At 42.9% G+C, this 18,446-nt stretch overlaps 1 protein-coding gene across 1 annotated transcript in view; it reads left to right on the forward strand.

Moving 5' to 3' along the window:
- Window positions 1-2,191: 2,191 nt before the first annotated feature.
- Window positions 2,192-18,446, forward strand: part of slc4a5a (solute carrier family 4 member 5a) — a 37,823-nt gene continuing 21,568 nt past the window's right edge. Inside the window, exons 1-9 of the mRNA XM_072664821.1 lie at window positions 2,192-2,286; window positions 7,587-7,719; window positions 8,489-8,649; window positions 9,479-9,631; window positions 10,856-10,951; window positions 12,260-12,315; window positions 16,498-16,655; window positions 17,736-17,823; window positions 17,929-18,083. Coding sequence (XP_072520922.1) covers window position 2,286; window positions 7,587-7,719; window positions 8,489-8,649; window positions 9,479-9,631; window positions 10,856-10,951; window positions 12,260-12,315; window positions 16,498-16,655; window positions 17,736-17,823; window positions 17,929-18,083 — 1,001 coding nt within the window. The 5' untranslated portion in view covers window positions 2,192-2,285. The remainder of the gene's footprint in view (window positions 2,287-7,586; window positions 7,720-8,488; window positions 8,650-9,478; window positions 9,632-10,855; window positions 10,952-12,259; window positions 12,316-16,497; window positions 16,656-17,735; window positions 17,824-17,928; window positions 18,084-18,446) is intronic.

The following is an 18,446-nucleotide window of genomic DNA, read 5'->3' on the forward strand; positions in this document are numbered from 1 at the left end:
GCATGTGGTCTGTTCAGCAACTTATATTTTGTCTTTCTTTTATTCAAGCATACTTGTATTATTATATAATTTATTATACATATAATATTTTCTTTAATATTATTAGCATATTCAAATATTTTAGTAGTAATACATTTTGTATTTTATTTATATATAGTTGTTTTTCACTGAAGGAATATTTGTTTTATAAATATTTGCTTGAATTTTAATTAGAAGTTTTAACTGCTACTTTTTTTTGCTATTCAATTTATATACCAATAATAAAATTGATATTTTAATATCATCCCTGTCGAACAACCTTGTGTCTACAATGAAAGTCAATCTTTTACAGGTGACTTTTTGTCAAATGCATGAAATCATGAGCTTCAAAGCTGCTAAACTGTTAAATTGATTTTATGTATTTATTTATTTATTTTGCTTTTAGAGTAAAAATACGTCCTTACAACCACATTTAACAAATAAGATGATATAATATGGCTCCATATGTAAATGCATTAATAAGTGCACTGTTCAGAAGCTCTGTAACATTTAACAGGCCCACTCCACAGCAACACCCCCCCCCCCCCCCCCCCCAGTGTTTGTCACATTAAGCCATTATGAGACTCTCTGGTGAATTCTTGTTGTGATCATTAAGAAGCTGTTTAAGGTCAGACGCAAGCCATTCATCATCATTGCTTCACGGCTGAGTAGACGGGTAGGATCTCCCGCCGTTCCCTTTGTTGGAACCACTGCTAGTGATCTGAAGGTGTAGTTAATGTGACGCTGGAGGCCCTGCGGCTCCAGCAGCCAGGATTGATGCGAGGCGTTAACTCGCATTATGTTTCTTGTATATGTAATAGTCCCGTAAGAACCAATTACGCTGGAAATGGAGGTAAACATGCACAAATCAGTCCACGCATGGTTATGTGATCTCCCTTATCTGTACCAGTGTGGGAGATAAAGCAGAATTCATTTGTTTGGTCTCAGCGTAGCCTTTCAAACCATGGAGATATCTGGAGCATAAAATTACCACCCAAAATCAATGTCCTGAGTGTTCGACAAGATTAGCTGATAATAAGAAAATTGCTTTCGGTTGTGGAGCACCAGGCAATGCCAGCATACTGATTAAGCTGTGTGTTAGGAAGACCTAGACCTTTGCCAGAAAACGCTACCTACGGGCCACTTTATTGGAAACGCCTGCCTAGTACTTTCAAGCTGCCCAATTGATTAGAAACCTGCCTTATGCGTCCACTCAATGGCCACTTTATTGGAAACACCCACCTTGTACTTCCATGCTGGCCACTTTTTTTAGAAACACCCACCTTGTACTTCCACGCTGGCCACTTTATTAGAAACACCTACCTTGCCCTTCGACTCACTGGCCACTTTACTGGAAACGTCTACCTTGTAGTGCCACACTCTGGCTGTTTTATTGGAAACACCTACCTTGTACTTCGACTCACTGGCCAATTTATTAGAAACACTAATACCATAGAGTCAAAGGGCAAGGAAGGTGATTCTAATAAAGTGGCCAGTGGGTATAAGTTTAATAGAAAACTTATACCCATGGCCACTTTATTAGAAACACCTACCTTGCCCTTTAACTCTATGGCCACTTTATTAGAAACATTTATTTAGTGTTTGTAATAAAGTGGCCATAGAGTTAAAGGGCAAGGTAGGTGTTTCTAATAAAGTGGTCAGTCAGTGGCAACACACTTTATTACCTCCACTCACTGGCCACTTTATAAGGAACACTTCAGTGGTCAGAAACTGACCAATGATGAATGAAGACAACAGTGATGGACATGCAGTAACTACAGTAAAATGAGCTACAGTCCAACCTTGTCCAGATATAATTGAGATAGTGGACTGTTCTCAGGATTGAAACCATGGCTGCTAGGTTTCGAGAGGTTCACTACCCAAAAAGATCCCACCAAGGCCGACTTTTGGTAGAAGATGACCACTGATGAAGGGATATGGGATATCTGACCGAAACTGTGCATCAGCAGATGAGCTCTAGTCTCTACCTGTAGACCAAGGCTGGAGGTTCTAATAAAAGTTGTTGTTTGGCCACAGATCGCCAGTCCATTTACATCGGAGTCCCTGTGCCGCGGGGATACCGCCGCAAGCGCAGACGGAGGCGCTCGTCGATGTCCAGTCGTGATGCCACGGACGTGGAACGGGGTTTACGCCACGACCACCACAGGCACGAGCACTACGAGTGTGATGACCGGGACCGCTACGACCTGGAGGCCGGAAGCCTTGACCAACCGGATCACGGCCTTCCACCAGAGATCAGCAGAACCAGTAAGTGGCCTTTTCAGTTTGAGCCTTTTCAGAGTTTGAGCAAAACTATAGAGCATCTAGAGAGGGCCTGAGACGTTAGCCAATCATACACCACACTGTCCTGCAAAAAAATATCATGTGGTTGATCCTGATATATTTTGTGAAAAGGCAGCATAGCATTGAGAGCTGCCACCATTACTAACTTAGGTAGTACACCATAGTTTGGTCCATTTAAAGTTCTCCACAGAGCTGGAAAACGAGCCAATTCTAGAACCACAACCACAAAATGTACATAAACCCCACCCCCACCCTACGCTCCAGTCGACGTGACCGTGACTTCAGGAGAATATGGTGTTGTTGATACTGGAGAGCAGCTCATCACCTCCAGACTCTGCTGGTTTCGGGAATACAGGTTGCTAGGAAAAGTAGGATCACGGCTTTTCCTGTGCCAGTGTCCTCGTAAGGGGAGCTTGAACTTGGCATGTGAGGAAGCGAAAGCCAGGAGAGCAAACGGGAATCCACGCTAGGCTTAAAGCTTATGCTAGCCAATGCTAGCTTTTACCACTTCCTTACAGTAAAGACTAGACTACCTGAGCTAAACATCAGAGGACAAAGCCAAACCTGGGGAAGTGAGTAGGGGCAAAGCTGAAAGCTAACCTGCTAGAATGTTGCACTGAGAGGACACTGAGAGGACAGCACCATGCTATGATATAGGACTTCTGTGAGCTTTTCCTGGGGCTATAAACTAGCCATCGTCCTAGTCCTCATACTTACTACTGCATATCTACGTCAAAGAACAACTTCAAATACTCAACAAAGGCCTAAATACCTGCCTCATATGTAACACTGTAATATGCAAGGTCTTGAACAGCTGAAAGCTAACCTAGCACTTTTTTTTTTCTAGCCCTCCAGAGTGTTTTTCACACGTCATGCAGCCAGACCACAACCACTGTCATTGTGTGGCACGCACCTTATTGTGTTATTGGGCAGGAAGCAGCTGTCCTCATTCATACAGACTGTAGGTCTCACAGTGGTTTGGCTCTTTTGTGAAAGGCAACGTGTAAACAGCTGATAAAATGTGGAGCCATTTTTCCCTTGTCCCCGTCGACGCAGCGATGCTCGATGCTATTGATCACCACCGGCCTGCTCCCAGAACAGTGTAATTACAGTGTTCTTCGAAAGTGAACACTGCTTTTCTAGCTGGAACGCAGCTTTTCCTCGGGTGACCTCAGGGCTGGTCGCGGGTGCATGGCAAGATGGAAAGAATTGAAAGAAAGGCATGCGTGTGTTCAGATTCTTCACTGCTGCTACCGCACTGATACATTGCTGATGTGTTAATGATATTACTTTTGTTTAAGCCTTAATGAAGCCCGATTCCTCCTCGTCTCCTTCCTCGTCTGATACCGATTTCCATTAAAATGGACAGTCAAGTTTTCGGGATCTCCACAAGGGTCCTTGTGTTTGTTTTTGTTTTGTTTTCACAGTCCATGCTCGCTTTGCTTCGGCACATAATGATGTCTGTGTTCCACCCCTGACAGCTTCGGGAGCCATAGGAAATTGAATTCACAGAGACTTTGTATTTTTTCAGTTCCTTGTACACCCAAGCTCCGCATTAGGGCCCGAGATGGGAAGCCCATCGGCACTGGGAGGATTGAGCGAATGAATCCACCATTGCTTACCGGCTACATCTGGTCTTTTTTCACTCCGAATCCATTCTTCTACAAGTCGCTGAGTCTCCTGGAAGCCCCCTTTTGATTACACTTGCTGAGCCTTGCAGAACCCCATTGTATCAGTAAACGCTTGGAAATTGCTAAGCGACGCCCCATTCCTCCCATTTCCTGGCCCTTATATGATAGGATGAAATATGGTTGCTTGAGGTCCTGTACTGATTGTAGGAAGGGGTGGAACACAGTCACCAGTTCCTGAAGTTCCTGAAGAGCAGGTCAGTGGAGTCGAGGTGTGGAGTCGAGGCTAGACCTCCACAGGTCAAGTGGTCCTCCTGAAATCGGTGGTCTGGGGTTCGCTTCAAGCGGAATCTAGTGCAACCAATGCTTCTACGGCCTTCATTCCTTTCCAGTATCTATTACTTGTTACCGAATGTACCACCCACCAATGTTCCCTTGGTTGAGCCCCCCTCAGAGGTGCCTGCTGTGAACAACTGAATGAGTCAGAGACTCAGGGTGCCAAAAATGTTGGACGATTGATCCGTTTTGCAGCTCAGCTAAGAAAAATGGTTGCAAATTGCAAACTATTTTGGGCTCCCAAGTGGTACAACCATCTACGCTGCTGCAGCCATCCATTCCTGGGAGTCCACTAGTGCATAATTGGCCCCGCAATTCTGAAGGTCTCTGGACATTCTTTTTCACATCACTCTGCTTAGCTCATATAACAGAATTGGGAGTTAGCGCTCTGCTTTCTACTCTCAGTCAAGTTGTCTTGGTGGTGTCTTTTCTTTCTACCCAATTTCTACCCCGTTCATGTGGACAACCCCATGTCCTTAGCAATGAGCGCGAAGACCAGCACGTCGCCAGTGCATCATCGGTGGCTCCCCAGCTCCTATACAACAGCTAACAGATACCTGTGCTGACCAACATCACACTATGGAGTGATGTGGACTGGAGAACAAGGCCAATCGTGCTCTCTTTGACTCCGGCTGCTGATGGCAAGCAGCATTTGAGTCCCCTCAGATACTGAAAAATGAATAATAGTCCTTGGGGTGGTCCTTATCTGCTGCCTAGTGATGTCAGATAAGGCCGATGAATTGAAACTGACTGATCTCAGTCCAGGTATTGAGTGTATGTATATGTATGCTAGTCCCTGGACTGGTTCCCTTGGTCCTCTGTTTTGTTGTGGTCGGGAATTCCTCTCGCCTCCGCTAGACAAACTCTAGATAAATGTGATTACCTTTGAAGGTCTTGGCTTTCTCTATAACAGCTTCCTTGTCCTTCAACCTCAAAACCATTGTATTGATCTATGACATTCTTGGCGGGCTTTCCAGTCCCACAAGCCCGCTTCAACTCAGCTTCAATTTTTCAGACATTTTCTCAGTTCCTTTTCAGTTCTAGTCCATTCTAGCTAGTCCCTTCTGGCTCAAATCTGAAACACAGTGCACCACAGTAATATTAATCCATATTGATTATGTGTCCAGCTAAGTCTATTTTCCATCCATGGAAATCCACTTTATGCGGAAGCTTTGGGCAGAACAGAGCAAGAGACACCTTTAACACATGAAATACTGGTGGGACCTCGGTTCTTGACTTCCAGCTGATTGCTGCAATTCTTTTTCTATCAGGCAGGGCCGGGAATTCCTTGAGGTTAGGTACAAGAATGCGAGTAAATTAGCCATTGCCCATCACCCTTTCATTTCACCTGTCAGCTGTAATCGATCATGAACGGTTGAAGAAAGGAAAAAATTCTTTAAAGGTTGAAGAGTGTGGAAAGGTCAGGCAAACAGCAAACAGCAATTAAGGGGAGACGTGGACGTTTCTGTTGCCAAGTGCTTTTCAAGAACCATGAAATTTTAACTTTGAAAAAAAATTTTAATAGTGGGTACAATGCAAAAACCAGCGTCTACAGCACAAGGCACCCTGTTTCTGCCATAGTCCTGCCTTCCCAAATAGATACCTAGCTATATTCCACAGTCAATAAAAGTCCATAATCTCTGCGTATCAGAACAAACTGCAGAGTCTTACAGGATTCCAAAGGGGCTAATATCCTGAGTAGCTCGAGAGTGTGTGGACATCCTAGCTCCCAATTGTAGCATTTTACAGTTGGCTTGAGGTCCTGGGACATCTCAACACTAGTAAATACATGGCTCTGAGGGCAAGGCTTGAGTTCTTTACCAGGCAGGGTCACAGGAAACAGACTTTTAAGCCACAGAACTGTTTTGACAGTAAAGAGCAGATATGTAGGTCTCAAACTTGCCTGATTTTTGTCTGATTAGATGTTTTCTATCAGTCTAACTTGACTGTTTTAGTTCTTGAGTGTTACCAGTGGTTTGCAGCAGAATTCTGCCATCATCCACTTTACTTCATGGTCCTCCAAGCCTTTCGGTTGGACATACCAATTTGATTTGGGCACTTTTCTGAGACATTTCTGCTCTCTCTCAGAGGCCTGGTTGAACTTTGAAAAGGTACTGAACCAATCTCTCAATATCAAACGTAGTCTGGATTTTTCCTCATCATTATTCCAATCACTGCTACTGGTCTGATTATGACTCCTAGATAGAAAATCTATTGTACCCTTTGGTAATTCATTAGCCTAGTGTAGCATGCATTATTTAATAAAACCCATCGTTTGTTGCCCTGCACCCCCCCTGGACTGCCCTGGACTATACAGTCGCATCGGCTCTTTCGCAGCGGCAGCAGCAGCAGCAAGACACATTCAGCTGTCAACGGTCTGGCAGCAGCAGAGATTACGTTTCCCAGAAGGTGACCCTTGGATTTGGCGTCTATCTCCTGCTGAGCTTTGATGGCACTGGACTCTGTCTCGTTTTAACTTTGTTCCACCGCGCTCCTCCCCAGCTCCCTTTCCACCCCGAGCCTGGCTGGAGTCTCCTTCCCAGGGTTTGCGCTGGAGTTCATTAAAGGAATGGCTGGTTTGATGATGTGCCAGATCCCTTAGCTCACTTGAGACCACATCGACCAACTGGTTCTTTGGACCACTGGTCTACTTCTGTAAGAAGTCCACCCACCCAACAACTGCTGAAGACATGGACGCCGTGGACGTTCCCTTCCGTTCCCTTCCGTTCTATAGAAATTAAGCCAAAATTGTCCGCCATGTTGTTGAATTTGCAGCCTGTGCAGTGGAGGCCAGAGGCGTCCGCTCACATCCAGTTGTTGGTCCCTGGCCAGGCTGTTTTGATTGATGGCATGTGTACTAGATCTCCCTTAAATGACACAAATTGGCCCTTGGTTCAAGCTGGTCTACTGGCTTAACCTGGCTAGGCTGGGTTGTTCAGCTGGGAGGTTGAACTGAGTGAAGAGAAATTGGTTATATAAGGTTCTTACTCTCGGATGTTTGTCTTGAACCCGGTTCAAGCATTTCTCACACTTTTTTTTTTGTTCCCTTCATAACTAGCTGGAGAGCATCAAGCAAAGGCTTCAGTCTAAAGTAGTGTCCCACGCACACTTCCTGGCCTGTTTTCTCTCAGGAACAGTAATGGGTAACGACTCAAAGAGTGCAGGTAGTCTTCAGAAACAGCGGCGGCCTTCACAACCGCACGCAGAGCTGAGTGTTTGAGGCAGGAAAACAGTCGGACAGCTAATTTCTTAAGAGCTGTGTGAATAACATCCTGTGTGTTTGCGTGTTTCTGTCCCCAGTGTCCCCAGCGGCGGAGCGGCTGCGCTATATTTTAGGAGACGATGAAGACGCCATGCCCACGCCCACCCTCTTTACCGAGATGGACACACTCCAACATGAAGGAGAGGAGCTGGAGTGGAGAGAGTCAGCCAGGTATGAGTGCACACACCTGTGAAGGCCGCACAGTAGAATAGTCCGCACTTGTCCGCTAAGACACTTGTCCCCCTCTGAAGGGTCTTTTGCATCAAACAGGGGTTCGGTGTTGCCTTTCCTTTTTAGCAGTCCTACCAGCAGTTCTCTCTGAACGTTCTCACGGTCCTCCAGACCTCCTGTTAGCTGTTAGCTTTCCTGATTACATTGTGACCTGAGGGAACGGCTGCTTAAGAACACTGTGCTCTCTTCTTCTAGTCCTTCTCCTGCTTTGTGGGCATCAGATACGTTAGCCCTCACAAGCTAATTAAGGTCCTGAGACCTTGATAAACCTTATGTGAGAGAGGGCTCAGCTGCAGACTAAGGCACTGCCGCTTTAACCAAAGGACCCAATGGCCATCAGCAGCCGGAGCCAGAAAGAGCACAATAGGCTCAACAATTAGAGCTGGGGGACTGGTGCTTCCCCCCGAGCTTGTTGGTTGCCCGGTGGCGTTGCATCGGAAAGAGGCAGTGGCTGGTTGGGCTTGAGGTCTCAGTCCACACCCTCGCAGTGTCTGTAGCATTGCATGTGACAGGGGGAGAGTACTAACGAGTGGGTTGGGTAATTGGCTGAAGCTGGGAGCTCAAAACCTCAACAAAAAAAATCTTATGGGGTGCCCAAACTTTTGCATGGTGTTTTCCTTTTTTCCCACCAGCATTTGACAAAAGTAAATGAAAGTAGATGAATAGCACTTTACTCCTCCTCTCTTGTCCCGCTGTGTGTTCTTCTCAGGTGGGTGAAGTTTGAGGAGAAGGTGGAGGAGGGCGGCGAGCGGTGGAGCAAGCCACACGTTTCCACGTTGTCCCTGCACAGCCTGTTCGAGCTGCGCACCTGCCTACAGACCGGCGTGGTGCTGCTGGACCTGGAGGGTTACTCACTTCCACAGATAGTAGGTGAGCGGGATCAGGGCGGCCACCCTGGGACGTCCGGGCTGTTTGAGCATCTGCAGTTGGCATCTAACCACGCTGGTTAGCCAGTTAGCTTACCAGTAGAGGGTATGTTTTAGCCTGGATGACCAGCTTTTCAACCACCTTGACCATCAAAGGCCAGCTTAGACCACCTAAAACCAGCTGCCTGGGCTTAAAATGCTACCACCACACTGAAAAACGTTGGATGGTCTACCAATATGACCAATCTGACCAAACTAGTCAACCGATATGACCAGCTTGATGACCGGCATGGTTAAGTTGGTCAGGCTGAGAAACCAAAGGCTATGTTTTTACCTGGGTGACCAGTCTTGACCATTAAAGACCAGCGTAGACCATCTAAAAACCAGTTAACAGCAAAAGCTGGATTTCTTATTAGGGAAGAATATTAGCCATGTGAAAGCTAGCCTCCAATTTAGCCAATCTAATTTAGCATTTTAGCATTTTAGCATCTCTAGCCAGTCTAAAGCAAAGACAATATCCTGACCAGCGTTGTGGGCAAAAAAAAAACACTCTGAGCTAGTCTCCTCCTTCTGGCCAACGTACTACAGGTTTCCGTAAACCTCCTGCCCACCCACTTCCAATATGAATAGTTTCAACTGGTCATCAAGATACATTATGCCAAGGTCAAAAGGCCAGAAGATGAGAGTATGACTGTGGTAATGGCACCCATGTGTTTTTGGGTGCAGCGTGTGAGCTCATATATATTCCAGGACATTCCCTCTAGCGCCCCCTAGGCATGCAGCTTTCCAAAATTGCCTGAAAAATTCTGGTCTTCTGTGTCTATGTCACACAGATGACATCATCGAGCGTCAGATCGAGGAAGGCATGATTGGTCCGGAGCTGAGGGATAAGATCAGCTTCGTGTTGCTGAGGAAACACCGGCACCAGACCAAGAAACCCATTCACCGCTCGCTGGCTGACATGGGCAAAGGCAGCTCCGGCGCCCGTGAGTGACCACCTTTCAGTATTACACAGCACCAAGAACTCCTAGTTTATCTAATCATTTTTCTTTGAAGTAGATCAGGTGAGCTGCTGGTGGAATATAACTAATGTTATATAGAGTTCATCAAAGGTAGACACATTCGCTGACCACTGACTTTGTGTTTATTTGGGTTTATTCTAATGTTATATAGAGTTAATTAAAGGTAGACACGCTCGCTGACCACTGACTTTGTGTTTATTTGGGTTTATTCTAATGTTATATAGAGTTAATTAAAGGTAGACACGCTCGCTGACCACTGACTTTGTGTTTATTTGGGTTTATTCTAATGTTATATAGAGTTAATTAAAGGTAGACACACTCGCTGACCACTGACTTTGTGTTTATTTGGGTTTATTCTAATGTTATATAGAGTTAATTAAAGGTAGACACGCTCGCTGACCACTGACTTTGTGTTTATTTGGGTTTATTCTAATGTTATATAGAGTTAATTAAAGGTAGACACGCTCGCTGACCACTGACTTTGTGTTTATTTGGGTTTATTCTAATGTTATATAGAGTTAACTACAGAAAGACACACTCGCTGACCTTTGAATTTATGTTTATTTGGGTTTATTCTAATGTTATATAGAGTTGAATGCAGGTAGACACTCTCACTGACCACTGACTTTATGTTTATTTGGGTTTATTCTAATGTTATAGGTATAGAGTTTTACAGGTAGACACTCTCACTGACCACTGACTTTGTGTTGATTTGGGTTTATTCTAATGTTATAGGTATAGAGTTTTACAGGTAGACACTCTCACTGACCACTGACTTTATGTTTATTTGGGTTTATTCTAATGTTATAGGTATAGAGTTTTACAGGTAGACACTCTCACTGACCACTGACTTTATGTTTATTTGGGTTTATTCTAATGTTATAGGTATAGAGTTTTACAGGTAGACACTCTCACTGACCACTGACTTTATGTTTATTTGGGTTTATTCTAATGTTATAGGTATAGAGTTTTACAGGTAGACACTCTCACTGACCACTGACTTTATGTTTATTTGGGTTTATTCTAATGTTATAGGTATAGAGTTTTACAGGTAGACAAGCCAAGCTCACTGTCAGCTGAGACGTCTCTCCTCACAATAAGAAAGAGGGATCAACACTGATTCTTCTACAGCAGAAGTTGTATTAATGGCAGTCTGTGAGTCTCTCTCTCTTTCTCTGGGTGTTGTAGCTCGGAGTCCAGCTCGCAGTCCTGCGGCGGCCTCCACCTTCAACCGCTCCACAGAGGACCTGCGCAGTAAACAGGCCGGCAGCTACGGGCGACTGCGTGAGTCTGCAGCCTACTTACTGATTTACTGTCGTAACCTCATAACATAACATTTACATTAAAAGTCATTTTAAATCATTTTAGTCACTCAGTAATTCATTGTAGATACTGATTAGCTCTTAGTAGTTGCGGCATAATTCATAGTGGACACTGAATAATTCATAGTGGACACTGAATACTTTATCTACTGAATAATTCATAGTGGATACTGAATAAATTATAGTAGTTACTGAATAATTCATAGTGGACACTGAATAAATTATAGTAGATGCTGAATAGTTCTTAGTAGTTACTGAATAATTTATTGTGGATACTGAATAACTCATAGTGGATACAGAATAATTTATAATTCATAGTAGATACTGAATACTTCAGAGTGGATACTGAATAAATTATAGTAGCTACTGAATAATTCATAGTGGATACGGAATAATTCATAGTGGACACTGAATAAATTATAGTAGCTACTGAATAATTCATAGTGGATGCAGAATATTTTATAATTCATATTGGATACTGAATAATTCATAGTGGATACTGAATAATTCATAGTGGATACTGAATAAGTTATAGTAGCTACTGAATAATTTATAGTGGATACTGAATAATTCATAGTGGACACTGAATAAATTATAGTAGCTACTGAATAATTCATAGTGGATACTAAATCATTCATAGTGGATATCGAATAAATTATAGCAGCTAATGAATAATTCATTGTAGATACTCAATAATTAATAGTAGATGCTGAATAGCTCTTAGTAGTTATTAGGTAATTCATAGTAGACACTGAATACTTTATAGCACTAAATCATTTATAGTAGTTGATAAATAATCAGTAGTTGTTGAGTAGAGTAATTCATAGTAGATCCTGAATAATTTATATATGCTTTATAGTACCTACTGAATAATTCATAGTCGACACTGAATAAATTATAGTAGCTACTGAAGAATTCATAGTAGACACTCATATAATAATAATTCATGGTAGATGCTGCTCAGTAGTTACTGAATAATCCTAATAGTTACTGAATGCTTTACAGTAGATGTTGTATAATTCCTAGATGTTGAACAATTCATAGTGGATACTGAATGAAGTACTGAATAATTTATAGTAAATACTAAATCATGTATAATTGCTACTGAATAATAGATATGTATTTACTGAATATTGACTGAATATTAATTGGCTCATACAGAACTCTCCAAAATCTAATATCCAGTCAGTGGAAGTGGAACATTTCTAATAAAGTGGCCAGATAGAAAAAACAGAAACATAAATAATATCTATTTTTGATCGTGTTGTAGGTCACGCACAAAGCAGAAGTATGAACGACATTGCAGACACACCAAGCACAGACCAGGTAAGATGTGCTGTGTGTGTGTGTGTGTGTGTGTGTTTGCACACTAAGACATGCCAAAGTGCAAGTCTGCAGTTCTGCATGTGTGCAAGAGAAGAGCCCGAGGAGCTCCAGAGGAAGCGGTGTTGGCGTTCTTCACAGAACCCTGACCTGACAGTTGCACACACTTTGTTCGGACAGTGACGCCAGGGTTTCTTCATGGTCGCCATGGTAACCCTGCCTTTTCGTGGTACTAATGCATTTCAGCATTAGTAAAGTCTTCGCTGAAGCCCTTCTGTCTCTTTTCTAAGCTAAGCGATTCCCAGCGATTCTGGGCTTTACTGCATCTGATCAGCGTTATTCCGCACTGCCTTCTGTAAAAGCTATCTGTAGGCCTGGTTTCAGATGACTCTCCTTTCACGTGCACGTGTTTTAACCTTGTTCTTCCAGGGGCTTTAAAGAAGAAAAGCAAATCTGCCTTGACGGAGAATCTAATAGAACTTTGCCACTACAGAAATATTGAAAGCTGCAGCTGAAGCAGTTGGCTGGGAAAAGAAAAGGGTGGCTGTGTGTGCTTTTGTTTTTACAGTGTATTATTTAGGCCTATTGATTGGTGCCAGGCATGAGATCCAGTGCTGGGTTACAGTTAGTGAGCAGCCAGGCTTGAAAGCCAGTGAAACACAGTTCTGCAACAGTGCCTCATAAAGCAGTACAAACTATTTAACTTAAAGGTAAAAGATGTTTTAAAAATAGACCGAATCTCCTTCACAGAGTAAATGTTAAACCCCTTTATTTTGTGTATCAGCAAATTCAGTGCTGAAAACCCCCAAATCTTCAGCGGCCAACAAAGAAACCTTGTACAAATGAGATACGTTTGCTTCCTTGGATGGGTTAACATCCCGTTTTACATGGTTACATGCACACATTATTAGATTAGACTAGACTAGAAAGTAACTAGTGGCATTGTTATGGAGCAGGCTTCAGGATACTGATGATGCTGCTGCTGAATGAATTATAGTGGTTGCTAGAATTCATATGTTACTGAATGCTTTACAGTACATGTTGTACAATTACTAGTAGATGTTGAACAATCATAGTAAGTACTGAATCGTTCATAGTAAATACAAAATATTTAATAGTAGATACTCAATATTATTACTAAGTACTGAATAATTCATAGTACATACTGAATATTTATTAGTAGATACTGAATAATTCATAGTAAATACTGAATATTTATTAGTAGATACTGAATAATTCATAGTAAATACTGAATATTTATTAGTTGATACTGAATAATTCATAGTAAATACTGAATATTTATTAGTAGATAGTGAATAATTCATAGTAAATACTGAATATTTATTAGTAGATACTGAATATGTAATAGTAAGTACTGAATAATTCATAGTAAATACTGAGTATTTAATAGTAAGTACTGAATAATTCATAGTAGATACTGAATATGTATTAGTAGATACCGAATATTTAATACAAAGTACTGATTAATTTATAGTAAATACTGAATATTTAATAGTAGAAACTGAATATTGTATAATAAGTACTAAATAATTTATAGTAAACACTGAATATTTCATAGTAAGTACTGATGAATTAATAGTAAATACTGAATATTTATTAGTAGATACTGAATACTTAATAGTAGATACTGAATATTTAATAGTAAGTACTGAATATGTATTAGTAGATACTGAATAGTTAATACTAAGTACTCATTTATTAATAGTAAATACTGAATATTTATTAGTAGATACTGAATACTTAATAGTAGATACTGAATATTTAATAGTAAGTACTGAATATGTATTAGTAGATACTTAATAGTTAATACTAAGTACTGATTTATTAATAGTAAATACTGAATATATAATAGTAAGTACTGAATAATTCATAGCAAATGCTGAATATTTTATAGTAGATACTATTATTAGATTAGGGTTAGTAATGAATATGATTATATTAGTTATTGATTCATTCATAACAGATACAGAGTCATTCACAGTAGATATTAAATAATCATTTGTAAATACCTCTATAATGGAGCACCCAAGTAAAGTGATGCCACAGTAACTTGCCCAACTGTCTGTCCGATATCAATTTTTAAAAAAAATGGGAGAGGCTAGGAGAACACGGACTGGACTTAGACTGTCACCAATTTGGTCTGGGTAAAGTCAGATCTTCATTTTGTCCCGGTTAAATAGATGGGGTTTAGAACACGGTAAGTTATATGGTATCAAAAGTGGAACAGTACTCCAAATGATCAAGATTAGTGACGGTCTGAGTCCAGTGTTTGTTAGCAACGTTAGCCTAGCATCTTCTGTTCTAAACGAAAGAAACACCAGCCAGAAACTGACCGACGATTCTTCTTATTCTGGAATATCTGCCAACGGGACCCACATAAGCCTCAGAGCCTTTCCGAGTGTGCTCGGTCCACTCTGATGTGTTCGGCTTTGCTGTCTAGGTCACTATTGATCGGCCATCGAGGGGAAACGTGTCGCCCATCCCCGTCCTCGTGCCGCTCTCTCACATGCCCACAGCAGCGGGCGGCTCTCTCCACAGTGACCGTCACTACTGCTCCACTAGTCCACCCCCCTCCACACTCCTTTGGAGTCAAGTCTGCTCCACTAAGTACTTTAAGTAATAGCTGCCTACGGTTCTTACAGTTGTGGCTGAAGGTATTGCATACACTCATGATAGACACTATATGGACAAAAGTATTGAGACACCTGCTCATTCATTGTTTCTTTCAAAATCAAGAGGTTTAAACAGTGTTGGAGTAACTGTCTCTACTGTCTACTAGATTTTGGAAGAGCATTGCTGTGAGGATTTGATTGCATGCAGCAACAAGAGCCTTAGTGAGGTCAGGATGTTGGATGATCACCACTCCACCTCATTCCTCCTCCAACTCCTTAACTTACCCAAAAAGTATTGGACGGAGCATCGTCATTTCTTCTTCCTCGTGATTGTACCACCACCATGCTTAACAGTTGGTACAGTGTTCCGCCCTAGTGTTCTGTTTTGAGGGCTCCGGCTGCCAACGACTAGCAACGGCAGTTTGGCATCCATGGTCCAGTTGGGTATTTGAATTCCAGCACCACCGTTGAGCCTTTAGACATCAACGTTTTTGAAGTCGTCCCTTTTTTTTTAATGAGGATACTCATTCGTGCAATCGACCGGCTGCTTCTGTTTATGTTCTGACGCTCATAAACTGAACTGCAGTAGAAGTATCGACTAGGCTGAACACAAAAGCCCCCATTGTCTAATAAGGTGCGGGGAGTCAATTGACCTTCTGATCCTGACGGCACCTGTTCCAGCAAACCTCCAACGTTTTTTTTTTTTTAGAATAGTTTTTTACATCACTGCTATGGAAGAAAACCCAATTATCAATTCAGGATCTGAACCTTCAGAAGTGCCTTTAGAGCTCCTTAGAAAGACGTGGTGAATAGAGAACAAGAAACTTTTTTTGCAATGTAATTAGTTGCTGTATAATTAGAAACAATTAAATTCAGCTAGGTAAATGAGCCATAGACGTCTTAGACGTCATAGGCCTTTTTCTTTTATCCTTTTTTAACATTTACAATAGAACACATTTACGTAGAGTCTGGCAGAACAGAGGTGTCGAAGTCCAAAAGGTCTTATAATAATAATTATCCACAAAAACATCACACCTACAGGACGACGCAGAAGTCAGGGAGCTCCCCTGGGTTCTTTCATTTTTCTGGAGATGTTTGAGAGGAGATGAGGAAGAGGAAATGATGAAGCATCTGGTGGTGGGATGGGGGGCCCCAAATGAAAATCTTAGCTTAGGGCCCTATAAAGGCTTGGGCCGGCCCTGACTGTGTTTTGAGACACGTTCCTCCGTTAAACATCGTCTTGGTTTGGACAAGACGGGACAGCCTTCATCGCCCTTATGCCATGTTCACACTACACGACTTTAGTCAGCCTGAGAGCTCGCCGAGTGATTGCCCATGCCTAACACTCCCCGACAGGTATCTAGCAGGTTTAATATCTGGACCAGTGTTGTAACTGGATGTTAGCGGCAGCCAATGAGAGAGCGAGACATTGGGTGAGGAGACAGCCAAGGGTGGCAATTACCGACTGGTAGGATTACAGTAATATTAGCATTCTTGCTAATGTGTGTTTGCATTTCTCATGGCACCGCTCATAACTCTCAATGACGTCCAGCTGAAGAACAAGTTTATGAAGAAGATTCCAAGAGACGCCGAGGCCTCCAACGTGCTGGTGGGGGAGGTGGACTTCCTGCACAAACCCTTCGTGGCCTTTGTACGCCTGGCCCAGGCCACCACACTGGGAGGCCTGACCGAGGTCCCAGTGCCCACAAGGTACAGCGTTACCACTTCTTACTGTCCTTACGTAGATGCTGGTTAGGTTGCTCATCAACACTCTGGATGATTTGTGTCTTAGCAACATGGGTTCTTGTTGGTCCAAAGAGGGGGGTTTAGTCGTCCACAAAAGTGAATCTGGCTCCTATGCTAAGATCTTCCCAAAGTCTTACCAACATCCATGAGGAATGGGTGGCCCTAAACATGGGTCAGGTTTACATCAGCATACCTCTGAGCAATCACAAGGCTAACATGGCTCCGCCCTCTTTTTGAACAAGTCTGAGCAACATCAAGAGCTAAAGCTAAGCCTGGCGAGCTAAAGCTTGAGTAGTGACTGGTGTAGCGATTGCCCCAGTCCATCGCCTCTCGGCTACACAGCTAAATTTAGCGGATGGGTGCCGGGACTTACGGGACAGCCGGGGAGATCCGCTGCCCTACTAGCATAGTTCATAGGAGTAGCTGGCCACCAAAGCAGATAAGCTGAGAGGCGATGGAAGGAAGGACGACGGGCATCCAGTCATGGCTCAAGCTTGTGTATACATATGGGCTGGTAACCTGTATCCAGATATTTGCAGGCCAGCGAACCAACAGAATTTACAGTTCTCCCCACAGAAATTACCAGTGACAAGGTCATCCACACAACACCGTGTCCTCAGGAACGCTCCTGGTACTGCGGCTGGCGGTTTTGCCTTTTGTGTTATTTTGACCTTTTATTTAATTAAAGATTACACTCCCCCTCCATGGTGTGTAAAGGGGATGAAAAGAGGGGGAATGGTAGCATGACCTCACCTCTGTAATCGAGTCCCGACTGTAGCCATTCAGTAGCTCTTAGCCTGGGGGGGCCTCTCCCTGCACACTTCCCAATAATGTGTCACGCATGATCTATTCTGTTTATTTCATACAACCTTTTTTGGACCCATAATGCCCAATATCTACAATCTTGACCACAGGCCTTCAAGCAAATGTTGGCCGTTACGTGCTTCAAATTGCGTTACTAGGGGAAACCTGGGGTTCTTGAATGCTTCGAATGTATGGTAACTAATCTCAATTTGTGTTTCGAATGGCTTTGTCTTATGACAGATTCTTATTTGTGCTTTTGGGACCCCCTGGCAAAGCCAAGTCCTACAACGAGATTGGCCGAGCCATTGCTACGCTCATGGTGGACGATGTACGTATGCTTTAGAATGCACTGATGAAGCGAAATGTTAATAGATGTTACACAAGCTCAAGATGAAGCAACCGCAGAGCTTTAAAGAGTGAGTGTCTTCTCTAGCTGTTTAGCGACGTAGCGTACAAGGCCAGGGACCGCGAAGACCTCATTGCGGGCATCGACGAGTTCCTGGACGAAGTGATCGTACTTCCGCCTGGTGAATGGGACCCCAAAATTCGCATCGAGCCCCCCAAGAAGGTGCCCTCCGCAGACAAAAGGTACAGTAAGAATTTTGTTAGCATTTCTGCGGATATGTGACATGTGCCACCAGAGCATGAGCATTTTGGAAACACCGGGCCCTGGGACTATAGAACCCTTACCATGACCTTAGGAATCTGTTAATAGGTTTCTATAATGTATCATGATCTTGATGTATGCTGTATTATATAAATTGCTGAAGCAGTGCAAAGTCCTGGCATCATGGAGTCTCAGGGACACAGGGCCCTGGGAATATAGTACCTTGAGATAATAGGACCCTGGGATAAGAGATATCTGAGAGAATAGGACCCTGGGATAATATATATCTGAGATAAAAGGACCCTTGGATAAAAGATATCTGAGATAATAGGACCGTATGATAA

The sequence above is a fragment of the Salminus brasiliensis genome, chromosome 20 (genome assembly GCF_030463535.1).
Source record: "Salminus brasiliensis chromosome 20, fSalBra1.hap2, whole genome shotgun sequence".
NCBI lineage: Eukaryota > Metazoa > Chordata > Actinopteri > Characiformes > Bryconidae > Salminus > Salminus brasiliensis.